General features: G+C 38.2%; 1 protein-coding gene across 3 annotated transcripts in view; it reads right to left on the reverse strand.

Annotated features, from left to right (window-relative positions):
• Window positions 1–23903, reverse strand: part of USP34 (ubiquitin specific peptidase 34) — a 170366-nt gene that overhangs the window by 44390 nt on the left and 102073 nt on the right. For all 3 annotated transcript variants that reach the window (XM_088149723.1, XM_088149716.1, XM_088149729.1), the window contains 17 exons: window positions 21656–21711; window positions 21437–21557; window positions 15798–15981; window positions 13005–13168; window positions 12253–12318; window positions 10493–10639; window positions 10354–10410; window positions 10142–10219; window positions 9514–9608; window positions 9167–9339; window positions 7065–7218; window positions 6630–6708; window positions 3068–3121; window positions 2875–2970; window positions 1820–1884; window positions 1631–1706; window positions 1488–1535 (listed from right to left, as the gene is read on the reverse strand). In XM_088149723.1, the coding sequence (XP_088005849.1) occupies window positions 1488–1535; window positions 1631–1706; window positions 1820–1884; window positions 2875–2970; window positions 3068–3121; window positions 6630–6708; window positions 7065–7218; window positions 9167–9339; window positions 9514–9608; window positions 10142–10219; window positions 10354–10410; window positions 10493–10639; window positions 12253–12318; window positions 13005–13168; window positions 15798–15981; window positions 21437–21557; window positions 21656–21711 (1713 nt within the window). The remainder of the gene's footprint in view (window positions 1–1487; window positions 1536–1630; window positions 1707–1819; window positions 1885–2874; window positions 2971–3067; window positions 3122–6629; window positions 6709–7064; window positions 7219–9166; window positions 9340–9513; window positions 9609–10141; window positions 10220–10353; window positions 10411–10492; window positions 10640–12252; window positions 12319–13004; window positions 13169–15797; window positions 15982–21436; window positions 21558–21655; window positions 21712–23903) is intronic.

Raw genomic sequence — 23903 nt, forward strand, 5'->3', positions numbered from 1 at the left:
AAAGTGTTTCCAGCTTTGTAAGATCTTTATTTTTTTAATTATGTAACAAAAGGGGACTATGATGTTTTTAGAAAGTTTTTGAACACTAAGGATTTGGATGAAATTGATTTAAAGAAAAACTTCAAAGTTAATTAAAAAGATACTCTTGTGTGGGAAAAATTTCATGTTTATATTTCACCTGATAACAAAGCTTTGAAGGTTAATCACTAGACAGCACCAGATGGCTACTTTAAAGGAAACATTTTATAAACTGGCTCAAGAAATGCTTGGACTATTTAACTCTATATTGGAACCAGAAATTACTATTGAAGAGAACCAAGTTCCTTGGAAGATAACTGAAATGGATTTTAAGATGGACTTAAAAATTATAACCTATAAGAAAGAGATGGAAATATTGGATTTACAAATGGAACTGGATGATCATTTGAAAATTAAAAAGGGTATACAACTAATGTATCAAGAGGGATGTGGATTACCCATTCAAATTGGAATATAAGAGACTTACAGGAGTGGCTACATTGAAATTACATATGGACTTTGATAAAGACGAAAAAGAATTTCAAGAGAAGAGACATGGATAATAGAAGAAAGCAGATGTTAGAATTTTATCTATAGGATTCAAGGATTGAAAGGAGGAAGAAAAAAATACAAAACTGGTTTATTTGATTATGGTTAAGTAATGGGTTGTTATTTTTGGTGATGTTTAATGGTTACTTTGACTGGGTGACTCTTTTTTGGAAATGTCCAATTAGGTGTAATGGATTAGTTTGTAATATCTGTTACTATTTTTGGTATACAAATAAGGGATTAGTATTTCTGGTAATGTTTAACAGTTTTTATTTTTCTGTAATGTTTAATTGTTAAATGGGATTAGATTTTGATCATTAAGAGAGGTATTTTGTTTAAATGGAAAGGGGAAGTAAACGCTTATGTTGCTAGTTATGTCTGTTAATCTTTATACCTTTTGTTGATTAATAAGGAGATCTGAGGATTTAGAGATGGGTCCATAGAAAATGGAGCCAAGTACAGAATGAAGATGTATTTGGTAGTATTTTAAGAGACAGTGATAAGTTGTTGTATATACTTGCTGGGGATGAAGGAGGAAGTTTTCTTTTTTCTTTTTTGGGGGGGATTTTTTTTTTCCTTTTCTCTGCACTTTCTTATATTTTTCTAATGTAATTTTGTATTAGGTTTTTGTATTAGTTTTATCTGTTCTATATAATCTTTAATAAAATTATTGGCAAAGTTATTTTTTCTTCACCTTCATAATTTCGAATGGTCACTGCACGAGGCAGACAGTAAGCGAGGTCTACCTGTATTAGCTCAAAAGGTTCATTTAGAATATGAAATAATATAGTTTGAAAAGAACTGAAATTTCATTCTAATTTTTGCTTTATTTTTCAGTCAGTGAAGTGAAGGATTGCTGTTCATATCTTAATCAATGTTAGAAATGTAAACTATGTGTTATATGAAATCCAAGCACATACCTTTTCTTTTGAATGGATAAATGTTTCAAGGACAAAAGAAGTGCTTAACTGTAAGACAATAATTGATAGTCACACAATATCCTGAACAAGCGCTAAAACACTTTTTTTTTTTTTTAAAGTAATGTGACAGTAAAATACTCTACCTTGGCTGTCATCAGAGAAACTGCTTTTGGATCTGGTAATGTGCTGGGGATGCTACTACACAACTGCCACATAAATCTAGGGCAAACACATACATGGATACTTGTTTTTATACACACACATTTTAAAAAATGGATTTTAAAACCTGGAGTTTATTTATTAAATAAAATATAAATTGATGTAAACCTTACCCAAAATACGTATGTTCAAAAATATTCTTATCCTGAAGGAACTGCATGTTATCATGCCATATCCACTGAAGAGAAAAATGAAAAGCCAGATAAAGCCATTTACTCATTCAGAAAGGAATAAAAAATAAGTCACTGCCTCACATAAGAATCTCTTAACCTATATAAACTGAATAAATAAATACTGCACCCAGAAATATTTTAACTGGGGATGGCAAGAAATGAAAATGTGACCTTTGGGATACAACATATGGTTGTATCCAACGGTACTTCAAAAGAGCTGCATTTATTAGTGGATCTCAGCAGCCATTCCATACTCTCCCAAATAAGCTCTGGAGGTTCTCCCCTAAAGATGAAGAACTGAGAATAAAGATCAAGGAAAGTTCCATTTAGCCAACCAAATTTATGTTCTATTTCTGATTTACTGAAATATAGGCTCTTCATATTTTATCTAAATGAAAGATCCCAACAACACAGCAATAATTCTTTTTGATACACATTTTAATCCTAACATTTCCATTTCAAAATGCCATATAATAAGGGTGTAAGATAATGCTTATAATTATTAATTGTCCACTTAATAGGCATTACTATTACTAATAATTTAATGAAATAAATATGACTTATGAAAGTCTTTTTCCCCCAAATCTACTCAGCAGTATTTCCTTGTTGAAAAATGGTAGTAGTTTGAATCTTGGTACAATAAAAGCTAGCTCAAGCTAGCCCAAACTCAGAATTCTGTATATTATACATCTAGCAGTCAGCATGATTCCATGTCTCATCCATTTGATTACATAATGTTTCATAGTTCCATATGGGGTACCAAAGTGAAGAAAAACAAAAAAGAAAATGCAAACACAAACTAAAGGTAAATGGGTGGAGCAACAAGTATAGTAAGGCAATTAAAAGTTTAAGAGTCCTAGTATATTACTATACATCACGAAGTTTGACAAATAACCAATTTTCCTTGGACAACCTAATGATGAAATCAGAATCAGATTCATTATAAATGTGTGTTGTTTAAATTATAATAATTTGTACTTCTAGGAAGCACATACTTCTAGCAATTCAGATGAAACATCAAATGCATAGTCTTTGCCATTTTCTTCTTCTGGCTCCATTCGTTTATAAAAGAGCATGTATGCACTGTGAGTCTGAGAGAAGAAAAACAAAAAGCCAACACTTTATTGAAATCAAAAAAGAGGAAGACAATTAAAAGATGATATTGTCTAAACATATAAAATTAAATACCTTTTCAAAAGAGAAATCCATAAATTTATCAGTGACAGAATCATAGGTTTTCGTCTGGAAAAAAAAAATATCTTAGAAGGAATACATTTTCTTTATAATGTTACTTTCTGATAACTGTACAAAGATCAACACTACTTCACACTTACACATTACTGCAAATTTAACTCTTGTTTGAATTGATATGTAGAACTTTCTACAATTTAGTACTGAATACAATGGTATGGTAATTCAGTATATTATATAGGGCTCTGTCTTACACATATAATTATAATTACAATTAGTTGCAACAGTAATATATGGAAATGTGATTAACTGAATAATAATTGATGATTATCTATATTATTAAAGTCAAAGAACAGATGAATATCTTTTTAAGGGTGTACTGGAATCTCAGTTCCCTAGTCTTTGATCAAGGATGTCTTGAAAGCCTCATTGAACCCTACTTGGGTAGATTTTTTAAAAAAATGTACAACCTTATTTTGTAATTTTTGCATTTTCTACTCTATCCATATTCATATCCATATCTTCCTCCCTCCCTCCCTTCCTGATGGTGCCATAATGGCATCTTGTCGTCAAGCCAGAGGCTTTCTGAGCTGGTTGCTGATTGTGGTGGACAAGCGTGCTGTGAAATAGTGAGGAGAGAGATGATTGTACAGCAAGGTTTTTCAAACTGGGTTCCATGGAGCCCTAGGGTTCCACAAGAAGTTGATAGGGTTTTCTGAGAGACTAAGGACTTCTGTTCGACTGAAAGAAGAGGTGGAGAAAAACAAGGAGCCAAATGAGAGAAGTAAAAGATTGGATTGAAGAACTTACTGTTGTTGGAGAAACCAGAAGTGATATCAGTCAAAAGAAAGAGAGAGATCAGTGAGGCAGCAGATGCACCCCCTGGACAGGCAATGGATAAAGGGGAGACTGGGGCAAAAGCTCATGGAATTCTTTTTGAACTGCTGGTCTTAGGAGGGGCCGCTGCTGGAGCTATGAAGCTTTGGGCTGGGTGCTAAAAAGCAGAAGCCAAACTGTTGGACTTGGACTTCCAGTTCCATTAAAGCTTAACTCTCTAGGTGAAAGATGGGAAGTGGTGTCAGTGGGCCCTCTGGAATATGGAGAAATTATTTGCCCCTCAGCAACTGAGTTCCAGTGGGAGATGAGGAAAAACTGGATTGGATGAGAAGGAATTTGGTGACAGAGTGGATGAGTAGACAGGGGTAGAACCCATTTGCCAGATTGACTGGATTACTGGTACACCAGGTTGCTGATGCATTTGATTCTAAATGGGTCTTAGGAGGCTGGTGTATGTGGGGCTTATGGAAGTTAAACTGCTTGGTGTGTGAGTGGTTTTCAAGTGGGAGAACAGAACAGCTCAGCGTAACATTACATAGAGTTTGAATTACAGCCAGGCTTTGGTGGATGTCTCTAGATATTTAGAGGGGGAATAGAGGAGTGAACAGATTTTGGTTCTCATGGAAAGGAGTAGATATGGTGGGAAATGCAGGATGGATTCTTACAGAGGAAGAGACTCTGGAACTTTGTTGCCTCTTTTTTCTTCTATCCCCACATCATCATCCGTGGATCTATGACTCTGAATCGCAGATGATTGCAGTCTCAAGCTGCTCTTGATAAATGCCAGTCTCTCTGTATAAAATCAGTGTTCATCTATGACTTGAAAGAGGATAAACAGATGGATCTGGTGCATACTATTGAGACCTGACTGTATGAAGGCAGGAATGTTGCCTTCTTAGAGATGTGTCTTCCTTGGCTTCAGATAATGCATTATCTGCAATACTGGGAAAAGGGAAGTGATGGCTATGATCTTCAAAGGTTTATCTGTGGGAAGGGTCTCTGCCTGGAATTGATGGAGCGTGTATACCTGTGGATTAAGTTAGGTGCTACGGACAGGTTGGGGCTCCTGTTTATAGATCTTGCTGTCTAGCAGAAGGCCTTCCTAAGCCATTAATCTTATCACGTGGCTGATGTTGGAATTCCCCTGGTTAGAGATACTGGAACATGTCAAGTTCCATGCCCTGGGGAGAAGGTTCAGCAGGGCTCAAAAGCTCGTGCTTCCCTGGACCTGTCCCAAGTAATTCTGGACTGGACTGACATGGACAGATATAGATTAGACCTTGTTTCTGCTTCAGAGCAGTTGCTAAGTGATCTGAAGTTCAATATAATAGTATGTTTAGAACGTAGGAGAGATTTACATTCTAACTAACATTCCTCCATTATCAACTAAGGAAACACTCTCTGCAGAAGTTCACACAGGAGCAATGAGAAACAGACTAAGAAAGTTTCTACCTTAGGAACCTGGGAGATAAATTGAATTTCAAGGGGGGGAAAACTGTTGCTGCTACTTCTGGAACCTTTTCTCATCTACTTTCTAGTAAGTTTTAGAATAGGAAGAATCTTGCCTTCTGTGGAAGAGGAGTAGTCAAGAACTTTATAATGAAGGATGTTTTAAGTTCTTTGCCCTAGTCACATTAGGTGCCATCTGGGACCTCCACAATATGGAAGGACCAATTAAGATGTTCCATCCCAGACACTGGATGGACCCAGATAGATATGTGGATGGATCCATAAATAGTCAATGTTTCCCTAGGGAAAGGAATTGTGCCAGATGGCTTTAATGAGATACCACTGCACCCACTCCTGAAGAAGGTCTGCTGCCTTGTCTCCAGCATTCCTTCTTTGGGGAAGATTCAAAGCTACTGCTGTATGTGCAGGTAGACACTGTGGCCAAGGAGATCATTACCCAATTTTGACTGATTTGCCAATCATGGCCCTACCTGGGGATGATGATTCACACCCTCATCACCATCAGAGCAGACTACTGCAATGTGCTCCACATGGGACTACCTTTGAAGGCCTCTTGGAAACTACAATTGGTATAGTATGCATGTAATGTCTATATCAGGCCTGCACAACTGGTAGAAGAGAAAGGGGCAGATTAATATCTTAAAAATAATCATGGACCACAAAGGAATAGCTGGTGCACCGATCAGTCTTCAGCAACTAGTGGTATGGGGGCAATGATGGAGCTGGAAGTATCCACGAGGCCTGAAGGTACTTAGCAGCATGTCTTTCAAAGTAGAAGTGGCTGCAAAAATCTAAGCAGTGATAGATCCTTCCTGGTGGTGCCGATGATTTGCAGCAGTTGATTGGTTATTTTTCAAAAATGCTGGTGGGCTGCACAAGTCTGCTTGAGAGGCCACATGCACCATGTGGGCTGTATGTTGTGCAGGCCTGGTCTATACTGCTGGCACAGCAATGGCTTCCAGTAGGTTTATGGATACAATTTAAAGTGCTGTTTTTAACCTTTAAAGCTCTACATGGCTTGGCTCCTAGATATCTGCAGAGTTTTTTTTGTCTGGTTTTAACTGAAGTGTTTTATGTTTTTACTCATAAATTATCAAGAATCTCAACATTTGGCAATATATAAATACGATGAATAAATGAAAAAGGCCATTAGGTGGCAGGATATCAAAACTTAGCGTGGAAAAGGTAATATTAACAGGGACTGCAACAACATGGGTTCCTTTTTAATAGTATTAAAAGTATTACAACTCACTGTCATTTCTCCACCAAAACATTCAGAAGCCAACTGAGCAGAATCAAATGGCTTTACTTCAGCATCATTGAACAGATACCTAGAAAATGCAAAACACTGGGTGTTGGGTTGATTTATACTAGGCTAACATATTTACTGCACTGAAGATAAATGAAGGTGGAAGTCCTTAACTTTTGCTATGATATTAGTAACAAAATACAAGCAAACTAAGTGCAATCTCATCTACCAGTAAGACGAAACGTTTCAATTAATACTATTAAAGCTGAGACAGAATAAATGTCTGTAATGTTAATTAAGTAATGTTGGTGACTAATTTTGTAAAGATATAATAAGTTTATCCAGTAACAAAAATAAACCTCTCATTTTCTGGAATACAATAATTGACAAATTATGCTCTGCCATTAATCCATTATTTACTAAACATTCATAACTTACCACTTGTTGTTTTTGTAAGCATGAGGGTTAACAATATCTCGGATAAAACTGTAGTAATGCCCCCCATCAGCTGTTCCTGTATGGACAGTTACCCCTATCAAATCATACTCATAACTCCTGGTCTCCTTTGAACTAGTGCCATCGTCCTTGAAACCTAAAATAATGTATTACAATAGTTAGTATCTTATTATCTCATCCCTTAGAACAGGTAAGGCTTATTTACAATATATTATGAAGAGAGTTTTAAATATACTGTTATCAGGGCACAGTTCTTGAGTGCTTCCCAGCCTATTTGCAGCAGCAGGGATGTATAGAATTCTGAGGACACACTGTGGATAGTGCAAAATGGCTGCCAAAAAATACCCATTTAACAGAATGCAAACCAGCAAGATAACTCCCTATCATTTCCTTTACCTCCCAAGATATGATTTATCACCTCAACTTGTCTCTTTTTTCTGGGTTGGTAGACATAGTTTCACAGGAAGCCCTAGACCACAGATACCCACCATTTTTATTTACTAAAAATGCCTTCAGACCTATGTAGGAACTAAGGTATTCTTGGAGCCTGAGATGACATCAGCTGTGGTGCTTTACTTCGCAACATGCCAGCTTCCCATTTCTTGATGTTTTTTAATTTAAAGAATCAAAAGGTAAAATAAAATCAAGTAAAATCTAGCAGACAAGGGAGAAAACAAAAGACAAATTACTGCCTCCAGGGACCCAGGCCTTAGGCTATGTACCAAGATACCAACAAGCAAAATAAATCCCCTTCCTAACAAATAATATTTGGCACAATATGTGTAGCTCTAAAGGGTCCCCATTTTGCAGCATGGCAGAAGGGAAAATAAAAAAAAAAGCTGCCAAGAGTCAGACTCCCTTTTAAAAAGGTTTACAATTCACTCCTTGAGGAAGGGATCCATCTCTGTTATCAGCACTAACAGCTGAAAGAACATGCATGAATGTGTAATGGCTCTATCATCTTTAGAACATGTGGGAAAACAGAGGCTTTCAAAAATTGGCTTTGTGGTCTAGCACAGGAGCTCATCATTCTCTCTCCCCCTGCTGTTTTCCTTACTCTGCTACTGCTGGTAAAGTGTAGTGGCAGCTGCTGGTATTCAAATCCCTGAGAGGATTAGCAGTACCTCCATTTAACAGCTCTCTGATATACTCAGAATCACTGCTAGAGCAGCTGCTAATACTAATGGTGTCACTGAACAGATGCACATTAACAACAGTGTCAGCAACAGCAGTAGGAGTGACAGGGGAAGGAGCAAAAGTTGCAGCAGTATGATAAAGACTGATTGTTTTGCTGTTGGGGTATACGCACCTATATATGGGTCCCATTTCACTATCTGGCATGGCATAATTGATCATGCAAACCAGGGTACAAGAAGGATGAACCAGTAACTTGAGCAGAGCTGGTCAAATGTATACTTCAGTTGCAGTGGTTCTGAACTGCACTATAACCCTGAAGCAGTGGTGAGCTTTCGGGCTGAATGATCATGGTTTAGGTTTCATTTGTTCTGATGTTTCGCCAGCAGCTGCAGCTGGCATCTTCAGAAGTAGAGTGAGACTGTGGCCATTCAGCCTGAAAGTTCATCACTGCTTCACTGATGCCAGCCATGAAAACTTACACCAATGTACTGTACTATAACCCTGCCTTCCCAGTCAACCTCCTTCCTTTTTCAATGGAAAATAAAACCTTTCAATTGGGAGAGTGGGAAGCAATGGTTAACAAGAGCAAGCAACTAAGGGCTTTCTTCAGGAAAATCATGGCATCTACATCATTATGAAAAGAAGGTAACAGTGTAGTGTGTTATGTTCACTGGTGCCCTCCAGCCTCTGCTGCTCATTTCTCCAGAAGTTACTTTTTCCCCATAAAAGGAGAGAAAGACAAAGAGAGATGGTAATCTATTGAGCTTTCCGATACTTATGTCAAAAGCTCAGAAAGCACCAGCTTTTTTTTTTTTTTTGAATCAGTAGGACTCCTGCCTTCCCAGCCATGGCAATTACACAGTATTATCCAAAAATGTCATGCAAATTGGTTAAAATGGCCAATAGATTGAGTGGCAAAAATCTGAAGATAAATTAAAATCAAATACCTTCTTTTCTGTCATTTTTTCCCATGAGAAAATCTTCAGTATAAGGTGTCATATCCAAACGTAAAGGAAATGAAAAGTGCGTGTTGACCTTTTCCTTCATCATAGTAACCATGTTAAAAGTGTATCTCATTGTATTAAAGCTTAAGATGCGAGGTAATTTCTTAAAACATGCCCTAGAAACAGAAGAAAATATTCCTTTTGTATTGCCTTAAATAATTTGTGCTACTTTCAAAATATTACATATTTATTGTATAAGTACATGGTGTTAGAAACATGATGTATTTAAAAGAGTAATATTTAGCAAATTAAACCAGAAAAAGCTCAAAGCTGTCTTCCCTCAATTTTACCTTTTTTCAGCCCGTACTTTCTTCCCGCAGTGTGAACATGTATACATGTTATCACCTTCTAGTGTATCCTTAATAGTAACTTCATCAAGAGATTCCTATATATAATAGAGAAAGTTCATTAAAACATTCAGAATTTACAATAATAATTTATGTATTTATTAACATTTATTTCTTAAATAAATGTTAACAACAAAAGTGCTATTAAATTATTAATTTAAGGGGGAATACATAATTTCTAGGGGGAAGAAAATCTTATAAAGGCACTGACACAAACATCTGCAACCGAGTCTGCCACTGCAATGCTGTTTTTATGCTAAACAGCACAATCAGATACAGCTTCAAACTTGACAGCAGTTGAAGGTAGAGAAGAAAAATTCCTGCTTGAAATTCTAGAGAGCTTTGGGCCTCATCATTGACAATATTGGCCTAGATGGAACAATGATCTGATTCAGAAGAAGGCAACATCTTATATTCCCAGGTGCTGGGAAAGAATGTATCCAGAGATTTTGGAGGCACTGCCATTCAAAACAAGCAATACCATTAAAAAACATAATAATTCAGTTCAATATAATGTTATTCAAATTGTTGGCCAAGAGATTTGCAATGTTATCGCTATGGTTCTACTTACGTAAATATTCTTCATATCTGCTACTTGACATCTTACTGTGTAGAATTCTTCAGCAGTTTGGCTAACATGTTCACAGTCCTAAATAATATTAACCATAACAGACCAAACCAAAAGTATCAATAGGAATCTGTTAATATAAAACCATTACTTGCATCCCCCTCCAAAAAAACCCTAGTGGGAGGGGACAATGGAGAGTAAAAGTATTAACTCACCAAAGAAACAACATTGTTTGTGATAACGCCTCCAAATAAGCTTTTCACAGTGTTCTTCTGTGGATGAATGAATTTATTTCAGATAAAATAGGGGAAAATATTTCAAGCCCATTAAAAAAAAATCTTTCTGTTGACTTACCAATTCTGGAGACATTTCCTCAATTTTTGTTATAAGATCTGTAAAAAATTCTGTCATGTCCTTTTGTTCACCAGTATTTAGTGGCTGTTTATCCATGGTGTACGTTTTGCAGAATGGTCTTGGATTATATGCTTTGCATTCACTTTCCTTTGTTTAGAAGCAAGCCAAACAAGCAATTAATTTCCAAGAACACACAACAGGTGGTTCATGCATTTGTCAAAATTCTGGTTAGTATGACTGTATAAGTTTGCTTATGAACTATTTCTAATATGGATCCTTCTGTCTGCCGTAGGAATAACATGAAGTAGGAAGTTCAGTCTGTGGTCTGTTTGGCAAGGTAATTAGGATATTAACATAGTTCCTCTCATAATAAGACAATCATAACACAAGAAATGCTCTTGGCTTATAGTTCTGGCATGTGGAAGATCAATCAGCTAGAAATAGGATGGGGATTTCTAATTGTTTAGCAACTTCTATTGATAATAGAATCAATGTGAGAAATTGAGAACCATGCACCAGTATACTTGTTTGCTTATGAGAATCATTATAGGACAATATAATTTAGTACACCCATCCCCCAAGAGCTGTCCAACATTTTCGCTCTTTTCTTTTCTTAAAAGTCTTTCTCTTCTCTCTCGCCTTATTTTTCTCATTGGCTTTCCCTTTTCTTCCTCTTTGCCTTGCAGAGAGTGTCCATCCTTTCTTTGCCTAGCAATAAGATCTTGCTTGCTGCCTTTCCCACTGCTTGTCCAGCAGAGACCTCTCATAGCAGAGTGTTCAGAGTCGTCCTCCTATTTCCTTCCCAGCCTCGGGATCCTGGCCCATCTTCTCTGACCAATCTTTGCCTCCACAGTGCCCAGAGAACAGGGCAGAGCCTGCTATGGAGCACAGGAGTGAGCAGAGGTCCTTGGGCAGCAGTGGTGTACAGTGCAAGAGGCCATGGAGTGCCAACTCTGCAGCCTACCCAACCAAGCCCAACTATTGCTCGGAGACCCACTGGGCTTGGCTGGGCTGAAGTGAGCTGCTAAGCCATCACCACCTCTTCTCTTCCTGGAGTGTTTCCTGAGCCCAGCCTACATGTCAATGCAGCACTCAACACCCTGGTCTTGATGGGCAATATTTCAGCTCCTATGAAATATTATTGTGGGTTCCAAGTGAGATCCCTCTTCTAGGAACATAATTCCCTCTCCCTGAGTCTTCATTTTACATACACCACACACAACTTGCACAACTGGCTTTTTCTCAGTGCTCATACTGCAGCACCAATAGTTGCCTCCATATAGGAAAGAAAGAAAAAAAAAAACCCTGGAAGCTTCCAGTACTCGAAAAAGGGACAACTGCATGAATGATTTGCATGTACAAAGGGATAGGGAAAATCAAAAGTAACTGCAGTGGGCCATTCAAGTTCTGTAATTTCAGTCCAACAAGGTTTAACTTTAATTTTTGTTTTCTTATTTCTTTCTCTTTCTGTCTTGCAAGAAGAGGCAACTTACATAAACAAAACAAAAATCAATGGAACAGACCAGGCATATAATCTATCAACATTCAATATGGAAGCAAAGATGGAGATTAGACAGAGGTCTCCTATCCTGCCCAAATATTTTTTTGGTGGATATAAGGGAAAGCTCACTATTGCTTGGATTACAGAAAGTCAACAATGAGGTTTAACTATTAGGGTCATTAAGATACTCATCTGGGATAAGTTACCATTAACTTATAACCCCAAGCACATATCTTTGAAAAAGCTTTTTAAAACTTACCATTAAATGTGTGAACATTTTCTGAAGTTCTAAAAGAGTTGTCTTGTGTTTCATGTCCTCAGAATACTTTTTAAAAAATAACATATAAAGGAAAGGGTGGAAATAGAAAGAAAATACATTAATTTTGTTTTGTGAAGTTGGTAAGTGGTGATTTTAAAGAATCTTTTATTAAAATTGTTAAAAAATATAAGATTACAGCATTTTACAAGATACCTACTTAAAACCATTCTAGAAAGTTTAAAATTTGAACTTATGATATAGCCCCTCCACTTAATTTTATAATAAAACACAATTAGGAAATGCATTATTTATTTTAAAGTGGGAAACTAAGAGTAACAATGAATTAAAAATATGCTAACTTTTCCTTTGCTCAAAGAACAAGCATGATTCCTATTTTCAAAAAAACATACGCTCACTTTTTATTCTTGCCTCCATATATTAACTAGGTAACACTGGAATCCATACCATTCCGATAGTGCTGTATTCCAATGATCTAATTTTAAAATAGGAAAGTACACGAACATAAAAAGTTGCCTTATTATACGTTAGGTTATTGTCTGTTTATCTAGCCCAGAAATCTTTTTCAGGTAGACAGAGAGCTCTACCAGAGTCTCTTTTATCAGGATGGCTATTCTGCAGGGAAAACTGCTTAAAACCGTTATTCATTATAGCCAACTGATTTTTACTGATTTTAGTGGTCATATTAATTGAAATATTAAAATTTGTATCAAATTAAAAGTGGAAAGCCATACCTTTGCAGTAAAAATGGCTTGTCTGGCTTCTGGAATCATATATAATTGTTGAATAGTTGATGCCAAGTAACAAGTTGCTCCAAGGTTGGTCAATCCCACAAACCTGCATTCAGCTCTAACATCATCATGTGGCCAATAATCCCACTTATAAGGTGCATGAGAAGCTGAAATTATGACAATAAGGTAAGTTTATTTCTGAGTATATGTTGAAATCATTAATTATTTAATCTTCTGGGATGAATAAAATCAGCGACCAGTTGAGTGCCTATTCTGCCTTCTCAGGCCTCACATTCTGTCTATGTTCTCATGAAAGGGTCTCCCTCTTCTCTGAAGGAATCATGAGGAAACCGCTCATACACTGCCTCTGGAACCCAGGTTCTATCTCAAAACAAGAAAAGGGGGGAGTATCTAAGGAGAGAGAACTTAAGTCTGCTTGTTTCCTAAAAAGGAAAAATAAAACAAAACCCACAAGAAACAAAGAAAATTCCAGTTCTCCTGAAAAGAAACAAACTAGTGCAGCTTGGATATCAAACATTATTGTCAGGTTCAGCCCAAGAACAACAGCGAGGCAATCCAGTACAGTTCAGTTCCTTTATTAGCTGGCACCTAATAAACAGAATCTCACCAGACTAAACGTACACTAAAGCAACTAGTAGATATACCCCGTGAGACTCTAGGGAGGGGCTAGCCTCATCCTCTTTGTCTTCCCACACTCTTGTTGCAGGCTGAGGAGGTGGCTTGCCCTGGAATGCCTCTCCCCCCTCCTGACAACCTAGAACTTCCATTCTAGAATCTTTCCTGCTCATGCTGTCCATTACAATTATGCTATTTAATTTGCACAGCACAGCATAGCACAACACTGCTATGAACATCTACATAACCATTACTGCTGTGACAGGGAACTGGATCTTGCTCAAGGATCAGATTCTATCTTCTGCAGTCTACTTGGTGGGGATTTTGATTTGAGGAAGCCCCCATCCAGGTATCCCTCTTCAAACTGTTATAGAAAACCTAAACTAATATTTATTTTATAACAGAACCATCTCTAAAAGTAATACTTGTTAAGTCTGGGAATAAAAAAAAATCCTTTTGAAATGCATGCATTGCCATAAGAATGATTCTCAACAACTGGGTTTGATTCAGGCCCAAATTATTAAGTGGATCCACTTATCATCATCATCATCATCATCATCACCATCAGCGCCAATTCTGGGATCTCCAGTTGACCATTGTGCTTGCTGCAAAAGGCACTGATTTATTTCTGAAGGCAAAAGTGTAAGGGTAGCGATTGGGAGTTATGTTAGTTTGGCGCTTTCTTTTCTGCATCAGTGCCAATTAAACTAAACACTCTGAAATCATATCTTTAATTTGCTCTTTAAAATAAGTATGGTATATTTTTCTCTTCAGGCTCCTGTTGCTTGAAAGCTTTATCATACTAATCAAAATAAACTTTAGGCATCCACTTAGTTTTGAGCTTATTATGTTGGGTTTCATTTTGTATTGATGTTCCTGAGACCTTTAAATTTTGGTTCATGAAATCTTTTAGACATTTCCATATATCAATTAACATTTTGATTTTACTGGAAGGGGTGGTCAAACTATATTACCAATAGAAGAGAACATATGTAGCTCAGGGTTGAACTGTGGAGTCCTTGGGGTTTTCTGAGCTTGGTTGTTTCTTACAGATGTTTTGTTACCCGGCTAGGTAACATCTTCAGTGCCAGCTGAAGATGCTACCTAGCTGGATAACAAAACATCTGTAAGAAAACAACCAAGCTCAGAGAACCCCAAGGACTCCATAAACTATATTACATAAAATATCTTTGTATGTAGACTCAATAATTGTGGATATGCTGGGATGCAGACACACTGATTTAGTTCATCTCTCCTCTGTTCTTTGTCTCCTACATGATCATTTCTTATATGTCCTTCATTCCACATGATTGGCTCACTTAACAGTAATGGTATTGAGCTTATTTTATAATAGTGATTTATATTTTTCTACAACACTATTCAGAGTGTTGGGATGGAGTGCTCCCAATTTCTGTTTGAGGGGGGAAAGCAAATTCTTTTCTGCCCATAGGAGTGAAAAGTGTGACTTCTCAGACACATAAAATACAGAATATCATTTCCATGTCCCAATACTTAGTGAAGAACCATTTCTTAATGTTGAGAGAAAGAAAAAACTCATCTTTGATCTCTTGCAATGTCGATATGAACCATTTTCCTCTCTTCTTGGCACTGGGATATGGCAAAAGGATGATGCCCCAAGAAGAAACTTGATGAGATTAAAGTGGAGCTCCTATCAACTGCATTTCATTCATGGTCCATAAGTAACTCTTATCTGCTTTAGCACATTCTATTATACATCAGCTCCATATCAAAATAAAGCAACTTAAATGGGGAAAAAACACCTTTTGTCAATTCAAAACTAAGTTCAAAGTGATTCTGGCATGTATTAAAATAAATTGTTTATGATGAATCAGAATTGTAAATGAACATGGAACAAAAGAACCAACAAAATGAATACCAGTATTTTCTAATATTATGGTCAGAAAATCTTAGAGAAGACCTCTCACAATGGGGCAATAGATGACAGCAACTTAACCATCTAAATGTTCCTGGCTGCTGAAGCACTTGCAAATACACTTTAGGAATATTCAAGGATGGGTAAGCTTTTTACAAGGCTACACAACATCTTAATACATTTCTAAACCTAAGGTAAAAATATAAAGAAACTGAAAATATCTGCTTACTCACAGAATGCTGAGAAATTTGAAAAAATATTCTTACACTGCATATGTTGTGCCATAACCCAGTTATGGAGCAGCCTGTAGTTTTCTACAGAACCTTTTACCATTTCTACCAATAAGTCATAAGCGGCAGCCCTTGAAGAATGCGACTTGCATTTTGGCTGTTGTCGATCTTTCAGACTTGGCAGTAAGAACAGAAGGTTAAAGATATCTCTCAAGAATTCCTATAAAATAAGGGAAAAATAGAAGTTTGACATCAACATCTACTTGGTGGGGAACTCTACAGAGAACATAATATTGGAATTTGAAGGTTCACTGTGGGTCCTTCCTTCCCGTTCCCCCCATTCCAGGACTTTAAGGCAATGTGAGTCAGTGCCCGTCCTCCAACTATAAGAGAAGGATGCCTTCTATATAGTAGATCTGTATAGGTCTATATACTGAGAGGCACAGATTGCAGTTGTGTGAGAGAAGAAGTTTATTTATTTATTTCATTGTATTTATATAGCCACCCATCTCACAAAACGTGACTTTCGGCAGCGTACAATAAAAAACAAACCATAAAATAAACAGTATTAAAAACATTCCACAAATAAAAAATATCAATATTATTATTAAAAGACTACGTTGCAGGTAAGAGGAGGAAATGTCAAGACAGTTGGCTTGATACATCATGCAGCAGGCAATTGGCGACATGGGAAAGCAGGCATAGGATTCAGATAAGAAACAGTGAAAGTGGGGCAGAGTGACAGAGCCCAGCAGCACACTAACCCCTCAAAAAAATATGACAACCAACAGCCAGACAGTAGTTTGTGATGAACTTTTCTCAACCCAGCCAAAGACTGAAAAACTGTGAGACACTAAGTCTCACTAAGTCCTGTAACAGTTCAGAACAGCAGCAACTGGTACTTGGCTGAAAACACCAGTCGGCAACAAAGTTAGCTAAACCTAAGTTGGCTAAAAGGTGGCTAACACTCCAGCCAAAAACTTTCCCCACAATCTGCAGCTGAGACAGCAGCCAAGGACATGGTTAACTAAGCCTGTTATTTTATACAGTGCAAGCAATTCAAACCTGCCTGTAAAGGAGAAGGGGGAAAAGAAAGATTGTGAAATCTCATAATAACTGTTGTAGAGATTTAAATTGAGCATTGTCTCACAACACTGTAGATAAGAATCCTTAAAATTAGGCATAGCACATATAAAAATATGCACATAGATAAATAGTTATAGGTATAGTGATATTAGAAATAGGTAGGTATCATCAATTTTGTTTAATTTAAGTAAGAGTTGCTATTTTTGTATAAAATCTCCCTTGTAACAAAGAGAAGGAAAAAACTACACTTTTTGCTTGTGGGCCTGTATTATTCCTCAGAAAGAAACTACCACTCTTTTGGTTCACCATCCAAATTTCTAATAACAGATTTACTGCCTAGAAAAGGCAAAGATCATGTAGTTAAAATTCACAGAGATAATGCTGAATGTCTTTTGACTCATTTCTAGTTCTGACATATGGCAGAGTTTTAGACAAAATAAATGGAGAACAGTTGCAGAAAAAATACAGAAACAAGGGGAAAATATTAGAAAAATATGTTATACATGTAGCCCTTGAGTTATGACCATTTGTTCTGTGGCCATTCAAAGTTATGACAGTATTGAAAAAATGGACTTATGACTAGTCCGCAAAGTTACAGCTGTTGTAGCACCCCCACGGCCATGTGATCATGATCTGGGGACTTGGCAACCCGTTTGCACTTATGACCAGTTGCCAAACACCCCATGATCACGTGATCACCATTTGCAACCTTCCCTGCTGGTTTCCCACAAGCAAAGTCAATGGGGAAGCCAGCAGGGGAGGTTGCAAGTTGCTTGGGTAAGTCTCCCCGACCCACCCTGGCCTTTCTTTGCTTGCATGCACCGCACCCTCCTTCCCCCCTTTGCTCACACTGTGCCCTCCTTCGCTCATTCGCACACACCCCACCCTCCTTCCCTCACTTGCATGCAGTGCACCCCCTTCGCACTGCACCATGGCTCTGGGGCTTTGCAGGAAGGAGAAAGCCTCACAAACAGCCAGAAGTTTCCAACGTGAGCTGCAGAGTGCACGCCAGAAGCACCCCTGGAGAGTCTGTCAGTGCCAGAAGTACCCATGGAGAGTCCTCGAGCAAGCAAGGAGGGCGCAGTGCATGCAAGTGAGCAAAGGAGGTAGTGGTGCATGTGTGCAAGTAAAGGAGGGCACGGTGTGTGTGAATGAGTGAAGGGGGAAGGAGAACACTGGTACGTGCAAGCAAAGGAAAGAAGGAAGGCACGATGCATGTGAGCAAGTGAAGGAGGGTGCTGGTGCGAGTGAAGGAGGGTGCAGTGCGTGTAAGGCGAGGGAGTGATGTGTATGAGCAAGCGAAGGAGAGCGCTGGTGCAAATGAGCAAAGGAGGGTGGTGTATGAGTAAGTGAAGGGGGAAGGAGGGTACAGATGCATGCGAGCAAGAGAAGGGCAAAGGAGGACACTGGTGTGTGCAAGTGAGCAGAGGATGTGGTGTGTGTGAGCAAGCAAGCGAAGGGGAAAGGAGGACCAAGAAGTCCCTGAGCCACAGTGTGGCAAGCAGCCCCAGAGCTGCGCAGTTCTGAAGTTGTTTGCTGTCCCACAAGATAGGGTGCAGGGTGGCCAAAAGGGCAGAGATTGGGGGGATAGGTGGGGGGAATTGGAGCCAGTCCCTTACCTTACTGAGGCTCAAGGCTGGGAGGGACCAAGCTCGGAATCGCTTGAATTGGGGTGGGTCCTTGGTTAAGAACCGGTAGAATTCACTTAATGTCAGCAATGGGGAGTGCCAGGATTGCCATCACTAAGCAATGCAGACACATGACATCTCACTTTATGACTGCATCGCTTAGCAATGGAAATGCCGGTCCAAACTGTGGTTGTAACTCGAGGACTACCTGTATGTACTCAATCACATTGGGAGAATGAGTTTGGATGCCTCTGTCACACCAAAACAAAAGGAAGCTTCCAAAAGGATGCTTACAGGTAGTCCTTGTTTAACAATGCTAATTGGGACTGGAAACTCTGTTGTTAAGTGATGCGATCATAAGTTGAAAAACCACGTGAACGCACCACTTAGCAATGACAGTTTCAACAGTTCCAGCTGCTGTTGTTAAGCAAGGACCACCTGGGTCATTAAGCAAGGACCTCACATCAGGGGTCCCCAACCCCTGGTCCGTGGACTGGTACTGGTCCATGGCCTGTTAGGAACCGGGCCACACAGGAGGTGAGCGGCGGGGGAGCAAGTGAAGTTTCATCTGTATTTACAGCCGCTCCTCATCACTCGCATTACTGCCTGAGCTCTGCCTCCTGTCAGTTCAGTGGCGGCATTAGATTCTCATAGGAGCGCGAACCCTACTGTGAACTGCACATACGAGGGATCCAGGTTGCGTGCTCCTTATGAGAATCTAATGCCTGATGATCCGAGGTGGAGCTGAGGTGGTGATGCCAGCGCTGGGGAGCGGCTGCAAATACAGATTATCATTAGCAGAGAGATTTGACTGCACAGAGACCATAACAAATCAATTGCTTGCAGAGTCATATCAAAACCCTATCATGTAATGTGCTTGAATCATCCCGAAACCATCCCCCCCGGTCCGTGGAAAAATTGTCTTCCACGAAACCGGTCCCTGGTGCCAGAAAGGTTGGGGACCGCTCCCTCACACTCCACTCCACTCCACCTTCCTACCAGCTTCCCCATTGACTTTGCTTGTGGGAAGCTGGCAGGGAAGGTCACAAATCGTGATCACGATTGCTGCGATGGCTGTAAGTATGAGGTCCAGTCGTAACTACCACTTGTTTAGCGACATCATAAATTCGAATGGTCACTGAACAAGTGGACATTAAATGAGGACCACTTGTACTGTTATTCTAAGTTTGGTATAAAAATATATCCAGGTATATGTGGATTGTCTAGCTTAATTCTTAGCATGGGTAATCAGCTGAGTTTTCAGTGTTAAAGTTCTTCCAATGACTGCTGCTTCAGCTTGAATAAAGGTATCTAACATGTAATGTCTAGAGAAAACTCTTGATAAAAATATACAGTTGCATTGCACATTTCTGAAAATAAAACACTGAGGAAAAAACATAGGTAGCTACTGCTAGGATTTATGAAGTAAAGTTAGAGTTCTTTGTGGCAGAAATGCTACCCAATGGAAACGCCAACTTATTAAAAAAAAAACCCTGTCATTGTGAAAAAAAGTTTTGTGCATTTAGCAGAATGGGGAGCCTGTAGGGTATGAAATAGTAAACTATAGGAAGGCTAAGAAGAAATGCTTTTTTTAATAGAAAATTCTGAAAATGGAGGGCCATTGCTCTTTTGCTAAATAGTTAAGTTTTAAATCCATTCCAGGAATAAATTGTTAATTTTAGTTTCTTTGTGACCGAGCAACTTTTACTTACATAGTAGAGAAAATCTTTCCAGGCACCTGTATTAAGAATGGTTTTCTGGAAAAGGAAATGGTCTAAGTAACCTCCTTGGTGTATCCTGGATTAAGATTGATGTGTTTTTTAGTTATCAAAACAGTCACACCAAAGCCAGTGTGGGTTTGGATAAACTTTAAGTTCCTGGCATTTCATTCTGAGTTTTTGTTCACTGAGCTCTGATGGCAGCTTTGACTGAAGCTGATATTATGGGCTGTCCTTGGAGAAATAGTTTTAGCAGAAGCATGAAGCAAGTAACCTCAGTTTCTTTGGAAGAGATCTCATGCTTACATTTGACAGCACTGAACTTTATCTGCCCAAGCAGGGACATAAGGCTATCCTTTTTTGGAGGGGGAGGAGGGGAGATTTGCTTTTGCTTCTCTCATGGAGCTGTAGGTAACAGATTTTTAAATAAATTAAAGGTAAGGGGGGTGAAATTAAGGAGCTTAAGAAAGGAAGCATGAGAAGCCAGAGGGAGAAAAAGCTCTATCTTAAACATAATAAACATAGGATAACTGGTTGCCTCTGTGAATTCTGTTCATGTGATTTCTGTCTCTGTAGACAACAGCATAACTTAATCCACTGTTGGATATTTTCTAGTATCGACTGAGAAAAGCATGCATGCCAAAGTTCCACAGAAGCACACAGGACTTCTGAAATTTACATAAAGAACAGCACATCCAAAATGAGGGGAAATTTGGGCATGGGCATGGGAAGAAGTAGCCCTGAGCTTCTGGAACTCCAAACAAATGACATCATATCTTCATAAAGCTTTCATTTCCAAAGTCTTTGTCTCCCTAAATCTTGCTCATATATAACCTCTGAATAATTCATAAAACCAAATTATTACATATTTCCCACATTCATTTGCCAGTATGAATTATGTACACTGACAATCCAAGGATCTTGAGATACTAAAGCTGTCCTGAGTGGAATCAGTGTCATAACCATTGTTTCAATTAGAATCTTCGAAATTAACTGTATGTACCTGAGGCTCAAATTATACTTATTGTGGAAACTGCTGTCATTTGCTTCACAGTCAAGATATTTTTTCTCCTAATTCAAGTTTATGTGATCTTTGAAACTGCAACTTGGAGTACAAATATTAAGGAAGAAGTAGTAAGAAAACGTTCACATATACAACAGAATTCACACTTGAGGGAAAAATTAATACGAGGTGCATATAAGATCAAGTACTATAATCTTGGTTTAGTTCTTTAGTTCCTACCTGCCCCTCTCTGGAAAATTTAAAAGGTGGTTTATGTTTGATAACACTTGTTGCTAAACGGAGGAGACCTGTAAGGCCATCATCTTCAGTATTACCGTCTTGATGATCAAGAATTTCTCTGCTGTAAAAAGATAAAACAGAAAGTCTGTTGATTAATATAATCTTTTGATGGAAATTAATTAAACCAGATATCCTAAGCAAATTAAGATTAAAGCTTACCTTCGAATACAATCAGCCAAATGTCTTGCTAAGGCATCTAAATCAAGCAAAGTTGTCTAAGTTAAAAGAAACAAAATGAAATTGTAAATGCAAAGCAACCACTAAAAGATTGATTGTACTGGGAAAAGTTGTATAATACATTTAAAAAAATTATATATACATGTTCCACATATACTTAAAATATATGCCTTTATTTTTTCCCTTTCAAAGCAATGTTTAGGTTGGTATCCAAATGCTTCTTTCAGAATTCATTCTCCTCTGACATTTTTCTTTTGACCAGCAGTTGCCTGTGTGAGTGTGTGTGTGCCTTCCAGTCAGTGTTGACTCCTGGTGACTGCCTGCACAAGTCCCTGCAGTTTTCTTGGCAAGATTTCAGAAGTGGCTTGCAATTGCCTCCTACCTAGGGCTGAGAGAGATTGATTGGCCTGAGGTCACCCAGCTGGCTTTTTGCCCAAGGCAGGACTAGAGCTCAGGGTCTCCCAGTTTCTAGCCTGGTGCCTTAACCACTACACCAAACTGGCTCTTTGGCAGCTTCCTACACTATAGTTAATATTGTACTGAATAGTCTCTCCTCAGGTTCTAAAGACCATTTCTAAAGAAAAGGGTATGTATTAGGCTTATTTGAAATAGTACACTAGGGATGTGCAAGATATTGTGACCTCAGAATATTCCATCCTTAAAATTTTTCCTTTCAGGTGGGAACAAAACACCCATATTCTATAGCTTTTGTTCATAAATTGAAATAAAACAGTAGTTTTATTGTCTTTAAAAACTGGCAGTTTCAAATAGTGCTGGTTTGAGTATTCCGGCTGTTTTGATTGCTATCACTGGTCTGTATTTTGTAACATGCTACTGGATTGAGATTTATTTTTCCACCCTTCCCATCAAAATTTCTAGCCTAACCAATATAGCAGAAGGTACTAGAAACATCCTTGCTACTATTTGCTGAGACTGCATGGGGTGATGAAGAAGATGAACTTTGGACTCTGCTCTGCTGGGGAGAAGACTGTGCTTGCTGCTAGATAATGAGCTTTGCTGGTAATTTATCTCCCATAAGCAAATTCCTATCATTACCTCCCATTTTAGTAATACCAAATACTTAGGTTAGAGAGGAGATAGAAACATAATCTTTTGTCATATTCTTGCTTTTCAATTTATCCCCGTCTAAAATAAAATGTCATGCCAACCACAAAATAAAGTTTAGTGGTTTATTTGGGAGAAATTAATTTTGCCAATTAAGTTGATGCATATGCATACTGGCTGTGAGAGCAATACCACTGATGTCAGGTCACAAACATTAAATATGTTCTTTCATTTTAAAATCAACAGTTGCCTTTACTACTTTTCTCCTACTTCTTCCTCCAAGTTTAGGGTTAGCATTTATTAGCATAGACAAGTTCATGTCTACTTTCAAAAACCAAATCCCACTGTCAAATGCTATAATGATTGGAGAATTAGAGAAGGAGCTAGAGAGGACATTCAGCTTAGCTTTACAATGTACTTATAATGTATCATCATGGCAAGAAATCCATATATGTGATACACTGAGACTGTGATGAACAATAAGCCCCTTACTCTTGTTTTTCACTGTAATGCCATAAAAGTAGGTAAGATGGCAGTCCATGCTGCTTGCTATAGTCCAGCCAACTTGCAGAAAATTTGCCAAAGGGATGAATTTGATAACATTTTTAAAAACATTAGAACAAATCCCTACAGGAAACAATGGGACACAGATCTGCCCTCACTCAGTATAAAGTTAGTTTAGATTAAAATCTGTTGTCAGCCCTCCCACTTCTTACTGCATCAAAGAAGTCTTTTCAGTTCTTTAAATAAATCCTGATGCACTGACTCAACATAGTAACAAGATATTTGGGTGATCTTTGATTGTAATAAACTGAAACTGAAATTATTAACAGGATAAAAGAGTCAATCTCAACAACATTTTTCCAATTAGCATCTCTTCCAGTCTGAAGATAAATGAGCCAGGCTGGTAGCCACAAATTCTATTTTCTTCCATTATTATGAAGTTTCATAATGGATTCACTTTTTTAAAAAAGTAGTTCTACATCATTTTATCTACAGACTCTCCCACCACTTTACTTAACAAGGATAAACACGAGCTTTTACATCCATTTTTCCTCAGCCTGCATGCCAGGCCCAAATCCAGCAAAAACAAATATGTAGGTATTTGTTAGTGGTTTGACTGTACATAGGAATTATTCTGGCTGCAAAAGAAAAAAATGCTGAG

Source organism: Python bivittatus, unplaced genomic scaffold (genome assembly GCF_059951505.1).
Source record: "Python bivittatus isolate LINGU-HERP-01145 unplaced genomic scaffold, Pbiv_v1 ctg000020_np1212, whole genome shotgun sequence".
Taxonomy (NCBI): Eukaryota; Metazoa; Chordata; class Lepidosauria; order Squamata; family Pythonidae; genus Python; species Python bivittatus.